Genomic DNA, 14798 nt, shown 5'->3' on the forward strand with positions numbered 1-14798 from the left:
GGGGTCCTTATCAGCAGCCTGACTTAGGGTCTGGTGGCTTTTATCACAGAAAACAGTGATTTGGGGTGGGAGGACAGAAGAGATCTATATATGGTTGTGGGCAATGCAGATTTTTCAGATGCTCCCGACAAGCATGAAGGAATGGCTTGTAGAGGCACCAGGTTGCCTGCATGGGTATTTCCATACAGCAAAGGATAGCTCTTACGGAGACAGGATCTGCAATTCTAAATCCCCTGGAGGCTTTAGACAAGGTTTGGGGAAGCCTGTGGCCCTCCTAGACTACAACTCCCATCATCCCTGATCATTAGTCATGCTAGCTGTGGCTGATGGGAACTGGAGTGTGCCACAGCTTCTCATTCCCTGCTTTAGGAGGAGGAGGAGGAGTTTGGATTTGATATCCCGCCTTTCACTCCCCTTCAGGAGTCTCAAAGCGGCTAACATTCTCCTTTCCCTTCCTCCCCCACAACAAACACTCTGTGAGGTGAGTGGGGCTGAGAGACTTCACAGAAGTGTGACTGGCCCAAGGTCACCCAGTAGCTGCATGTGGAGGAGCGGAGACACGAACCCGGTTCCCCAGATTACGAGTCTATCACTCTTAACCACTACACCACACTGGCTTTAGACAGGAAGTCACGATACACCTATGAAGCAAAAGGAAGCCAGGCTGCATTTCACAGGAATTGACTATTTGTAACAAGCAGGACAAGCCCTGCAGGCTTAACAGCACAATGCCAAGGATTTATTCCAGTGCAGGCCTGCCCCAACCTGAACTCGGCCCACCAGCCTCGCTTCGGGGTTTATCAGGTGCTCAACAACCCTCCCTCTGTTTGAGGTCCTTGGTAGGCAACACAAACAGGAGGTTTAATCTAACCCTTGGTGGTCTGCCATTGATGCCCGGTGGGCTACACAGTTGGCTTGGAGGACCTCCCGGTTCAGCTAGCCTGTGCCAACATGCTCCGAAGTCTTCAGTGGGAAGGAATGAAAAAGCCACTTCCGAGCTAGGGAGGAGGTGGGGTTGCGGGCTTCACGCCCCTCCCCACACTCATGGGGGCTGGCTGAGAGCCCCTGCGATACTAGGGGAATCCTCGGACGCGTCATCCCCTGGCCAGCCAATCGGGGGGCGGGGAGGAAGCGCCATCACCTTTCCCCAAATCAAAGGATCCCCCCAGGTAAAGGATTCCGGGGGGCGTGGCCTTGTCCTAAGCCTATGGAGGTGTGGGCCCACGGCACGCCCCCGAGCGGTGACCCCGGGGGAGCTCCTAGTTGATGTGCATCAGCGGGACTCGCCCTACTGGTGGTTAACCCTTACTGGTCTTCAAGCAAGCAGGCTGAAGCCGGTTAGATGATAGGACCAATGCCTAAGCCAATACCGCTCAATTCCTGTAATCAATAAAGTTGTGGCCTAATTTGACCCATTAACTCTAATTCTTGTGTCTCGTGTCTTTATTTCCGAGGGGGGAGGCGGGAACTCGCCATGCAACACAGAAGGTCTTCTGCATATTATCAAGAGTTTGGGACTCTTGAAAGAGATGTTTCTCCTAGACCAGGGGTGAGGAACCACCTCCAGATGTGGCTGAACTACAACTCTCATCCGCACCAGGAAGTATGGCCAATAGCCAGGGGTGATGTGGGTTGCAGTTCGGCAACATCTGGGGGTTTAAAATTTCCCCACCCCCACTCTAGAAAAGGAACTCCATTTGTACCAGGAATGGAGAGTTTGTGGTCCTTGATATGTTGTTGGATTCCAGCTTCTACCAATACCAGCTGTTGAGGGCAAACACTCCTAGGGGGGACGGCAGACTCCCAGTACCTCCGAGCATCTCCCATTAGGCACATCTCTGGAATGGCATGTTCACTCCAGAGTGTCGCCCCTCTGCGACACTTCTCATATGAAAAGTGCACACAAGTCTTCTGGCATCACACAGCAAGAAGATAGAGACATCCGTAAATCTAAACTACGTTTTATTCACAATATACACAGAGAATCCATAATCACGTCTGTGTTCTCCAAACTCTGGCAGAAACAGAAAGCATACAGCAAAAGCGAAAGTACAGTCCAATAACACTCTCAGACAGGAGAGATAAGACAGTCTTCTGTTCCCACACTCTTCTCAGACATCTCATGTGATTTATATTAATCACACTAGCCAGCATCAGCTTACATAAAATCCTAACATCCTAACATGACCAATGGTCAGGGATGATTGAGTGGGTGGTTCCCTAGTCCAAATGGCTGAGAGGTTGCCTGCTCTTGATGGGGTTACACTTCCTCTGAAGGAGCGGGTATACACCTTGGGGGTATTCCCGGATCCTGTGCTGTCACTTGACACTCAGGTGGCCTTGATGGCACAGAGTAGTGCTGGGCAATATCTAGTTTTCAACATCATGACATATCACCGAGGGAGGGGGGCTATTGGGTTGTTGTTTTTATGAACTTCCTGCAGCCAATCAGAAGCCACACTCCAAAAGTCAAACGGACTTCCAGAACGGATTCTGTTTGACTTCTGAGGTACGACCGTATATAAATTCAATAAATAAATAATAAAAAACATCACGATATACCATTTGATCATGATGACTGAAATAAGGATGGAGCTATGTAAAGCTATGTAGAAGGGAAGTGGGTGGCACTGTAGGTTAAACCACAGAGCCTAGGACTTGCTGATCAGAAGGTCAGTGGTTCGAACCCCTGCAATGGGGTGAGCTCCCATTTCTCGGTCCCTGCTCCTGCCAACCTAGCAGTTCCAAAGCACGTCAAAGTGCAAGTAGATACATAGGTACCGCTCTGGCCGGAAGATAAATGGCATTTCTGTGTGCTGCTCTGGTTCGCCAGAAGTGGCTTAGTCATGCTGGCCACATGACCCAGAAGCTGCACGCCGGCTCCCTCGGCCAGTAAAGCGAGATGAGCGCCGCAACCCCAGAGTCGGTCACGACTGTACCTAATGGTCAGGGGTCCCTTTACCTTTTATGTAGAGGCATTTGCTGGCTTCAATGGGTTCCCCACATCATGATTTTTGCATAACACGCAAACTCATACACATCATGATTCATGATATATTGCCAGGTCAAAAATTATGAAAACAATATCACGATATGGACTTCAAACCGGTTTTGGATGATATATTGATATATCATCGCCCAGCCCTAGTACAGAGTGCCTTCCACCAGCTTTGGTTGGTGTCCCAGCTGCGCCCCTGTCTTGACAGGGAGAGCCTAACTTCTGTTGTCTGTGCTCTGGTAACCTCTAGGTTAGATTACTGCAACACATTGTATGTGCGGCTGCCTCTGAAGACAGTTTGGAAACTTCAGCCAGTGCAGAATTCAGAGGACAGGTTGCTCTTTGGAGCAAGACAGTTTGAGCATATAACGCCAATCCTGGCTCAACTTCACTGCCTGCCTAATAGTTTCTGGGCCAAATTCAAAGTGCCTTTATCAGGTCTCACAAGTGGTTGGTAGGACCTTATTAAGACTGAGAGGCAAAAGGCCTGAATGCTCATTTGAGGAAGGTGTCAAGTCAAGCAAACCCACCTGTGTAAAATCGGGATCCTGCGACGAGTTACTGAAATCTCTAAACATTCCTGCAGCCTCAAGGTATTTTCTTATGTGCCTAATCTTATCTTCATCACGGCCTAAAGCAGATGGAAAGAGCCAATCAAGTTGCAGCATATCAAACAAGCACAAAGACAACAACTTAGAATTCCACAATCGAATGTTTAGGTCGCCATGTAGGATTTGAATAGAAGATTATTAATATTGTTACTTATTAAATTTGTATGCTCCCCGTCATCTGAGGATTGCAGGGTGGTTAACAATATAAGAACACAAAAAGATATCCGCTTCTGAGCTGAGTTCATAATGCCAGTGAACGCACAGTATTGGGAATTATAAATAAAACATTTCATTGTCTATATCAGCATTTCATTTTGTATGCAAAATTCTTGCCATGACTAAAAATGGAAGTGGATGGTTGTGACGGAGGATCTTGCCTGTTGTTTACTCTGCTCTTTATATGCAGAGATGTCCTTAATATTCCCAAATCTATGATTTAATAGGATTATTGATGCCGGCTCCCTTGGCCAATAAAGCGACTGGACCTAAAGGAGTCGCTTTAACTTTACCTTTATTGATGCCTCAGTGTCACATATTAGGGCTATGGATTCTTTAGAGGCTCTTATTTAAATAACACATATGTTTATTTTTTTAAGGTGACTTCAAAATAGATCGATCAGGGTTACAAGACAGGTTATATTATTTGCCTCATCAAACAAAGAAATCCCTTTTTAAAAAATAGTGGAAACGGTATGATCTGAACACATATCCCTATTTTGGTTTTTTTGATGACAGTGAACCACCCTGAGATGTACAGATGAAGGGCGGTGTACAAATTATAATAATGATGATGATGATGGTGATAATACAGTCGTATCTTGGATCCCGAATGCCTTGGTACTCTGATGTTTTGGCTCCCAAACCCAAAAGTGAGTGTTCCGGTTTGTGAACGTTCTTTGGAACCCGAATGTCTGACAGGGCTTCCGCCGCTTCTGATTGGCTGCAGGAACTTCCTGCAGCCAATCAGAAGCAGCACTTTGGTTTCCAAACGTTTTGGAAGTCGAACAGACTTCTGGAACAGATTCTGCTCAACTTCCAAGGTACGACTGTATGTGCATTTCGTATTTCTCTGAATGTGTGTAAATTTGAGGTTTCAAAGTGATGAATTAAACCACTTTCAATCACCTGATCAGATCATAAACAATACTAAAGGACAAACCCCTCCATTATTTCATTTTCTTCTAAGGCACAAAAAGCAGTAAATATTGACCCAGTTCAGATGTATCAACAAGCCATAGTTTTTCTATTACTGGAAGAAGGAAGTATCATACACTGTCTGCTCCCCTTCTTTGTGCATGAAGAGGAAACAAGATATTTTTTCAATTAGCTTTTCTAACAAACCTCATCTGAAAGATGGCAAACTGTAGCTTGTGCAATCTATAGTTTGTTCATGAATCAGGATAACCAACAAACTATGGCCACAGTTTGCCTTATACGGGTGCCAACAGGAAACTGCAGTTTTATTGCAAACCTCAGCTGGAGGTTTTTCATCTCACTTCCTCCTGTAATATGCAAGGTGGGGGGGGCATTGTTACCTGCTCCTTCTCAAAATGGCAAACCATGGCTTGTCATTATATGCAGAATGGGCCATACAGATATTGACACTAGTTTGCACATGCTGGAGTTAAAAGCACTCGGTCCAACTTATCATAAACCCAGCAGATCCATTTTCTCTATTTCAAGTGTCCAAGTGTCTCCCTGAATTTTGTCACCTGTTTGACACTCACCTGTTTGAAGCAGGTACTTGATGCTAACTTCATCAACTGGGAAAAAGGCAGCAGTTGCTCCATATTCCGGGCACATGTTGGCAATGGTGGCTCGATCAGCGATGGACAGTTGAGTCACCCCAGGCCCAAAGAACTCAACAAATTTACCCACGACCCCAACCTGGCGGAGGTGCTGTAACAGATTAAAAACTGCACTTAGAACCGTCTGATATAAATTGTGTTCTAATAAAAGAGCACAAACTCAAAAGCTGCCAGCATCCCAATCTTAGCCAGCTTTCCACTGGCTACCGCTTAAAAATTTTCAAGCGGTCGTTGTGCTAGTTTATCTCAGTAATCCCTACAATGGCTCTATAAGGTAGAACAATTATCATCAACTCTGTACTGCAGACTGAGGGTTGGAAGAGGTTGAGTCACCGAGTTAATTTGTGAATAAGGGGAGAGTTTCTAGGCTCATAGCTCATGCTCTTAGGCCAGTTTGCTCCACCTGATGAAGGACAGCGGTACATAGACATCAGGCTTGCAGGATCTATTTTGATTTTTAGTAGGAAACATGAGATCTACCAATAGACCCTGATGCGAAAGACTTAAAATCAAATCATTCTGAGCCCAGAAATTAGCTCTGAGCATCAGAAGTTAATATAGCTCATAACCCTTCCACACAAATATTCACTCCTGGTTATCTCAGTATAATTGAGGGAAGCGTAATTTCCATGCTGCCATTGTTAAACACAAACGGGGGTCAGAAATCCTTTCCGATCTACTGCAAATAAGCCAGAGATCTAATGGTAGATCCAGATCTATTTTCTGCCCACTACGGAAGTAATGGCACCCTCTCTGCTCCCCTGCCCCCCATCTATGATAGACATGTTTCTGGAATTAAGGGAAGATCAAATCTCTAGAAAATGGACAACAGTGATTTTGGCCATCGTGGTGTCACACCACATGATTACCTTGGTAACGGTGAGCACAATGTCAGTGGATGTGACAAGTGGTTGAGGGCTACCTATCAATTTGTAGCCGATCACCTCAGGAAGCACCATGCTGATTGGCTGGCCCAGCATCACCGCTTCTGCTTCAATTCCCCCCACGCCTGCCAACGAGGACAAAGACAGCATTAAATGCAACTGTCTCACTGCCTGATGACAAACAAGAAGGATATAGAGCTTCAAGGGAAACAACATCACAGAGAGAAAGAAAATTCCAATGGAACAGAGCAGATAGGCTGTCTAGGATTGCTGCCAACATTGCCATGCGAGCAGGGATGGATGAAGTGCTCGTGGATATACTTATTACCGTATTTTTCGCTCTATAGGACGCACCGGACCATAGGAGGGGGAGAACAGGAAAAAAATTCTCCCCCTCTCTGCTCAGCGCCCCTTCAGCGAAGCGGCAGGAGAAACGGAGCCCCTTCCATTTCTCCTCCCGCTTGGCTGAAGGGGCGCTGCGCAGAGAGGGAAAACTGTGCAGCGCCTCTCCAGCGAAGCCTGGAGAGCAAGAGGGATCGGTGTGCACCGACCCCTCCCCCTCTCCAGGCTTCAGACGGCTATCCACAAGCCTTCTGAGCGCAGTGCTGTGCTCCAAAGGCTTGCAGAGAGCTGCCTGAAACCCCCTGAGTGCAGCGGCAGTTCGCGCTGCGCTCCGGGGGCTTCAGGCTTCTCCTTTTTAGCTGCGGGGCTGGGGGCGGGGGAAGCCCAAGCTTCCCCCGACCCCAGCCCACAAAACAGGTCGGGGAGCGGAGGTCCCTTCTCCTTCCTGGGGAAAAGCCCGCAAGAGCTGCGCGAAGCTTGTGTGCTTGGGGGCTTTTCCTGCCTGCCTCCCCCCTGCATTCACTCCATAGGACTCAGACTTTCCCCCTTAGTTTTTAAGAGGGAAAAAGTGCGTCCTATGGAGCGAAAAATACGGTATATTCTACAGCAAACAGCTCCCGCTTTGCACTGAAATTACCTAAAGCAAAACTGCAAAGTCTTAAAAAGGTTTATCCAGTTGCATTGTCTGCATGTAGACAATTTATTAGCTGATCAGACAATCCTTTTACACCTTCAGGGGAAACACAAGCACCGCAAACCCCCATTTGGAACTGGAAAGAGAGTAAAACCTTTGGCCAGCACCAAGTCTGAACATTCCTCAGAAACATTAACTTTGCTGTTTGGGTTCTCCTTAAATGGTAGGGATTAGACTGGTATTAGGTGGGTTTTCAATTGGATTTTAATCTTCTGTGGATTTAATCTTTGGGGAGGTCTCTGCCGCTAATGTTGTGCATAGATTTGTACGGAGGGAACATGTAATTGCTTTAAATGTAGTTAAGAGAAATGCGGTTTGGTGTTTTTAAATGCAAAGGTTGGTCCAAATGTCCCCATCTTCGTCTGGGCATTTTTGCAGCAGTCCTTTTCAAACATTTTTAAAACAAGAGTTTTCAGGTAGTTCTAATGATCATTTATTTGGGACGGGGAAGGGAGAGAGAAACAGAACTCTGTTTACCTGCAACTCAACATAAACCCAAACCACTGAATAGGTCAATCAAGTTCAAGGGCACTTACCCCAGCCAAGGACGCCTAAGCCATTAATCATCGTGGTATGTGAATCGGTGCCCACCACGCTGTCTGGATAATAGTATCCACTCTGATCAAAGACAACTCTTGCCAGATACTCCAGATTCACTTGATGGACAATCCCAGAGCCCGGGGGAATAATCCTCATGTTCTGGAAGGCTTGGGAGCCCCACTGAAAACACAAAACGGAAGAGGCGCTCTCTCTTAGACTTAGCCAAAGAAAGATCTTGGCAGCATTGTGTGGGTCTGAGCATAAAAAAACCTGTTATCTGGTACTGGGGGTGGGGGGGTTGGAAGATCACTAAGCAGAAGATTTTACCCCAGGCCCCACCTCACAGGCTGCTAGGGCCCCACTATTTTTGAAAGCAGCAACTGTAAAATCAAGGCAGCAAAATGAAAGCCACCCAAGTCAGCCTTGTGATGGATGGATTCTGGGCTCAAATGCCAGCCCCAGAAACTGCAAAGTCAAAAATCTGATCCCTTGGTGTTATTTACTGAAGTTCTCACCCTGGGCCAGCAGGGGGATACTGTAGATAGTTATGCAAATGAAGGATCGAAAGTGACATTCAGTGATTGGATAGTTTTAGAAAGTTGTTACAGTAACATGGTACTGAGCTCTATATAAGCAGGCTGACTGAGCCCTTCAGTTCAGTTCTGTTCTGGCCTGTGAATAAACAAGAGCTGTTTGAAGAATCGCTGTGTCGTCTGATATGTTCACCCACAACTTAACACTTGTGTTTCCACGCATGTTTAGAAGATAAACTTGGCAACATCAGTCAAGGCAAAACCAATAACAACTCTAAATTGGTGGTCAGGGAACACTTGCTTGTTTCTCCCCCAACCCCAGTTGTCTGGTCCCTTCTTCTATGGGGCCATGGTCTTTACAGGACTTAGACTTCTTCCTTGCCCAGTTGCATCTTCCAAGACAGAAGTGTAGCCATTTTCACTTCCTAAACCGCACGGACTGTCAGCAGTCAGCCCACCCTGTGACATGCTCTTTTCCCTGGTGACCACTGGGAAGGGGAAGGGAATCTGCGACTCTCAAGAAGCTGCTGGACTTCATCTCCCATCACCCTGACCACTGGCCATGCTGGCTGAGGCTAATGGGAGTTTGAGTCTAGCAGCATGTGGAGACCACAGGGCTCCCCAATCCCTGTACCAGAGCCAAGCTCTGCTTTTCCCAATTCATGCACAAATGGGGACTCTTTTGCTGTACCTTCAAGAACTCAAATCTTTCTTTGTTCCTCTCAAACTCCAGATCTTGATTCTTCTGCAAACTGTCTGGCCTGCAAACAAAATATGTGGGTTATCAGAGCGGTACACCTTTAAGAGGATGCTTCACAAGGTCCAACGTGTGTGGGCAAAAAAAATGTGAGGGAGAGCAAGAAACAAGAACGTTTGTTATTTATTGAGCTCAGCTGTTTTATGCTCTTTAATTACCATGCACCAGGGAGCTAGAAACAAGCGGTGAAGAGAGCTTAAGGAGCTTTTGCAGTAATTCCTACTGTCTGGCTCAAGTGCTAATTCCATGCTGAATGTAGGCATATTTGGCAGGGTCTAGCCTGAATGTAAGAGGGATGGAAAGGGTTCTAAAACATTAATTATATCAGCAGCAGGGGATGGAAGGACGGGGATAACATATCTTCTTCTTATGTTGAGCTGTCAAAATTGGTTCAGTGCTTTGAAAATGTCCTGTGCCTAACTCTCTGTTGGGTTTCTGCATATGTTTCTTGTTTTCCCCACCCCCTACTCCCCTTTTTTTAAAAAAAAATATCCTGCTGGACATAAACTCTATTGCCATACCTTACCTTTTATTAAAGTCAACCTGGATGGAATGATCAATTACTAAATCAGCAGGGCAGATGGGGTTGATTTTTTCCGGGTCTCCATCCAGAGCCTTCACAGCATCACGCATAGCAGCAAAATCCACCACTGCTGGGACACCGCTGCAACGGAAGAAGGAAGGGAAAGGAAGAAAGTGTATATAAATTAGCAGCCCAGGTGCTGTGCTGTTTTGCAAATGAGATCTTAAAGCCAAGCACACACAAAGAAAGAAAAAATATTAAAAGGCAACAACGTACAGAGGTCCAGAGCTGGAAAACAACAACAACAACAACAACAACAACAACAACAACAACAACAACAACAACAACAACAAATGGGATTTTTGAGCTGAGATTCCTAAATGACCTTCGGGGGTCCCTTCCAATCCTACAGTTCTCTAATTCTATGAAAAGGACACTTGAATTAAACTGGAGACTCAGCTATAAAGCTACAAATATAATGTTTTAGGTGCATTATACAAATGTGACATTAGATGGTGCTGGTGAGCTAATGGTAAATTCCATATATATTTTTAAACGTGTTTTTTTTAAGGATTTTCACAGTGCTTTTTATATAAGTGTCAATTCAGCCTAACTCACTATGGATAATTTACCAAACAAATAAGCTATGTGCTCATATTCTCCCTCCTCCCTCCTCCCTTGCAGTTTCACTTTCAGTTTGAAGGTTAATGCTAAGCAAAATTTACTGCGATACCTAAACTGGCAAACTATGGTTGGCACCAGACCTCTGATCTCTGCTCTAAAATGCACATATTGATTATATGTGGTTTCCCAATGGTTGGGGCACGGCAACCTATCTGCCCAAGAATGCAAGTTTAAATGTATAACTTTCACTGTTCAGCAGATCCATTGCCAGCACTCAACATGGTAGCACTGTAACCACCACCTCAAATTACAGGTGGTGGTTGCAGTAAACATCACTTTCTGGGGCAAGTGGAAGCAAGAAACTGGTGCAACGCCCCGATCTCGACTGGGAGGAGGTTCTGGATCAGGTCCCCAATGTTGTTGTTGTTTTTCTTCAAAATGAAGGACACATCTTAAAAAATGTGACCCAAAATTTGAGCCTGTGGCCTTAACAATGTATTTTCCATGTTGCATAAAAATGCAAGCATGCCATCATGCTGTTGTCAGGGCTTCAGGGAATCCTATCCCTCCCACGGTGGGATGCCAAGAAGCAGAAAACCAAGAAGAGTTCTTACCAAGACAAAGGAATGTAATCTCTCTTAGATAATGGTGTTGCTCCAAGTCCCACCCTCTCAGTCCCTCCTATTCTATGTCACCCCTGCGCCGGCTGATCTGTGCTTTCTGCCTCTGAGTTTTCTGTTCTGCTACTCTCAAGGCATGCCTGGATCTGGGAGAGGGGGGCCAGGGATGCTAAGGAGGAGGAGGAGGAGGAGAAGAGTAGTAGTAGTAGTAGTAGTAGTAGTAGTAGTAGTAGTAGTAGTAGTTTGGATTTGATATCCTGCTTTATCTCTACCCGAAGGAGTCTCAAAGTGGCTAACAATCTCCTTTCCCTTCCTCCCCCACAACAAACACTCTGTGAGGTGAGTGGGGCTGAGAGACTTCAGAGAACTGTGACTAGCCCAAGGTCACCCAGCAGCTGCATGTGGAGGAGCGGGGAAGCAAACCCAGTTCACCAGATTACAAGTCTACCACTCTTAACCACTACACCACACGGGCTGTCTTTCAAGAGACACTGAGTCTGTTAACTGTCTCTCCCCTAGTGCTTCTTCTTTCTGCTGCTCTCCCCTATTTTCCCCAGGTTTTTGCCTCTGAACTATGCCTTTCTGCAAACCGCTGTTCTAAATCTATACTGTCCTCCTCTTCTTGGGAAGCTGCAGAGAGAGGAGAGGCTGTTCCCACCATCCCTCCTCAGTCCAGCCCCTGTCAGCTGTGCTGGGCCACAGAGAGGTGGCACTTCAAACTACTGGGCAACGAGAAGTGATGGATAGGCAGTCCAGTCAAGCAGTGGAGGACAGAAAGAACATCTTTTAGCTGCCCCTGCAGCATGCCAGCTCCCTGTCTCTGTAATCTAGATCCCCAGGTTGGCTGACACTACCACCATTCATCTTCCTCCTACCCAACCAGCTTGGGAATCCATTGCTTATGCCTATGCTGCTTATGCCCCCAAATGCTCTGCCAATTAGGATGACGAGTCAGTCTGGTAGGAGGAGGAGCAGAGGAATGAGGAAGGTGGTCAGAAGAGGCAACCAGATAGCCTCAAAATCCATTTCTATAGCTGCCACTGATTCCCAAGCTGGCTCAACGCAAGCTCCTGACCACCGTCCTCATTCCCATGCTCTCCCTCCTGCCAGACCGAGTCTTCATCCCAATCAACCAGGCAGTAGTACAAAAAGATCTAAGCCTTTTTGTGATTCTCCTGAAGGATACTTTGTTTTGGACTTTGCATCTCTCAGCAGGCTTGTGGTGGTGAAATTCTGGAGATGCAGATCACAAAATGAGTTCATGGTAAAAAGGTCAAACTAGGGTGAAGAAAAGTTCTAGTCCGGTATGGAAAATAAACCAGATAGTAAAGGTAAAGATAAAGGGACCCCTGACCATTAGGTCCAGTCGTGACCGACTCTGGGGTTGCGGTGCTCATTTCACTTTATTAGCCGAGGGAGCCGGCGTCTGTCCGCAGACAGCTTCTGGGTCAAGTGGCCAGCAGGACTAAGCAGCTTCTGGCGAACCAGAGCAGCGCACGGAAACACCGTTTACCTTCCCGCCGGAGCGGTACCTATTTATGTACTTGCACTTTGATGTGCTTTCGAACTGCTAGGTTGGCAGGAGCAGGGACCGAACAACAGGAGCTCACCCCGTTGCGGGGATTCGAACCGCCGACCTTCAGATCTATTTCCTCAGGAAGCTGTTTTATGACAGCGTATCAGAAAGTCACTCCAACAGATCACAGGTTTTGAGTTCTACCACTGCCAATTATGCACATGAATCCTTTCCTTGACTAAAGTTAGGAGAGAGTATTATATACTCACCCAAACCCCACAAAAACAGTTGCTGCCATTTATTTTAGAAGATCACTGTGCCATTATTACAGCTTCTAAAAGAAGCTGCTAACAATTCCGTTGTTTGATGAGTTAGTCCTACATTCGTTGTTAGAGGGGTACAAGCAACAATTAAACGAAAACTTTTGCATGGGATGTTTGGCATGTCTACCAAACATCTATTTCAGATTAGATAAAGCAGAGCTGGAATCATTTCAAAAAGCTCATTATGAGTTTCCTTGAGACCACACAACAAGCTAAGTCAGACTTGGAACACAAACCAGTAGTTCTGCTACTCTACTATACCTATATTCTAGCAATGCAATGCATTCCCCACCCCACCCCTGTTTTTTTTACCCAGGACAGACCTACTCAGAAGGTCTTTGGTGGAAAACAAACAGGGACCACTATTTTGGGAAGCCTTCATCACGGCGAACCATGCTTGGGAATGTGTGTGGTTCCAGGGGGATCAGTAGGCTGCAGCCCTATTTGAGCCATTTTCACATGGTTAAGATCATGTGAGCAGGATATGGACTGTGCTGAGCAGTTCCTCTCCTTGGGAGTCTGCATGTGTAGCACAAATATCTGAAAGGGAGGAATTTCCATGCATACTGGGTCACACGTATTCTGGAACTCCATATGGAAAGAATGCACAATCTACAATAACACAATCTCACCGTTGTAGGTATACATGCAAATTATTGCATATATATATATATATATATATATATATATATATATATATATATGCGGGTGGCGCTGTGGGTTAAACCACAGAGCCTAAGACTTGCTGATCAGAAGGTCGGCGGTTCGAATCCCCGCAACGGGGTGAGCTCCCGTTGCTCAGTCCCTGCCAACCTAGCAGTTTGAAAGCACGTCAAAGTGCAAGTAGATAAATAGGTACCACGCCAGAGGGAAGGTAAACGGCGTTTCCATGCACCGCTCTGGTTCGCCAGAAGCAGCTTAGTCATGCTGGCCCCATGACCCGGAAGCTGTATGCCGGCTCCCTCGGCCAATAAAGTGAGATGAGCGCCGCAACCCTAGAGTCGGTCACGACTGAACCTAATGGTCAGGGGTCCCTTTACCTTTACATACATACATACATACATACATACATATATATATATATATGAAAATGCAAATGGAAAGATGGAAAGAAACCTCCAGCCCTGATTTTAAGCATTGCTTTGGAAATACAGGTTGAATCTGAAATGGACGCCTTGACCACAGTGACACTGGCAACCTTCCCTGCAATCTTTGAACCTCTGGTTCCAAGAACAAACACACTCTCAATTCAAATGACGTATCTATGCGTCTGTTTATCTTTCTAACTCAATACAGTCTGTTGCAAACCCAGTTTGGGAGAGAACAGATTGCCATACCAAGGAACAGATTGGCTAACTTCAGGTTTGCATATATATATATACATACATATATATATATATATAGTGTGTGTATATACAAAATAATTTTTTATTAAATTTTCAGTTTTACAATTTCAAATAAACATTTTACAAACTTTAAAATATCCAATGACTTCCCTTCTTCTCTTTCCATGGTTCATTTTAAATATCATACATACCTGCACATTTTAGTGTAATAATTCAAATCAGTTTCCCACTCTTATATCCATAAAAAAAAAATATTCTGTTGAATTTATCTTAATGCTGCCAGCACTTTCAGCTGTATACAGTTATTTTCCATATATTCAATAATTGTTTTCCAATCTTCTTTAAATGTACTTTATGTTCTTCTTGCTCTATATGTTAAATCTGCAAGTTGTGCATATTCTGTCAATTTAAGTTGCCGGTCCTCTTTGATTGGGACCTTGCTCACTTTCCATTTTTCGGATAACTAAACATGGGCCCACAATTGTTGCAGAACAGGCTTGCATTTTAAAAACTTGCATCACAATCCCCTAGTCATTTACTGCAAACCTTCCTAGTTACTATGTTGGAAGGTGCAGGTTCAAAAAGGACAGGAGAGTTTGCTGGATGCAAAGAAGTGTCTTTAAACAAAAACAGCTCACAAGCTTAAATCTCATTAAAATTAAGAAAGAGGATCAAGAAC

At 45.5% G+C, this 14798-nt stretch overlaps 1 protein-coding gene across 1 annotated transcript in view; it reads right to left on the bottom strand.

Annotated features, from left to right (window-relative positions):
* ACO1 (aconitase 1) overlaps window positions 1-14798 on the bottom strand; it is a 53862-nt gene that overhangs the window by 21339 nt on the left and 17725 nt on the right. Inside the window, exons 4-9 of the mRNA XM_081176308.1 lie at window positions 9694-9831; window positions 9102-9171; window positions 7874-8057; window positions 6287-6426; window positions 5337-5508; window positions 3529-3629 (exon numbers count right to left, since the gene is read on the bottom strand). Coding sequence (XP_081032434.1) covers window positions 3529-3629; window positions 5337-5508; window positions 6287-6426; window positions 7874-8057; window positions 9102-9171; window positions 9694-9831 — 805 coding nt within the window. The remainder of the gene's footprint in view (window positions 1-3528; window positions 3630-5336; window positions 5509-6286; window positions 6427-7873; window positions 8058-9101; window positions 9172-9693; window positions 9832-14798) is intronic.

This window comes from Podarcis bocagei, assembly GCF_964188305.1.
Source record: "Podarcis bocagei genome assembly, chromosome: 17".
Lineage (NCBI taxonomy): Eukaryota > Metazoa > Chordata > Lepidosauria > Squamata > Lacertidae > Podarcis > Podarcis bocagei.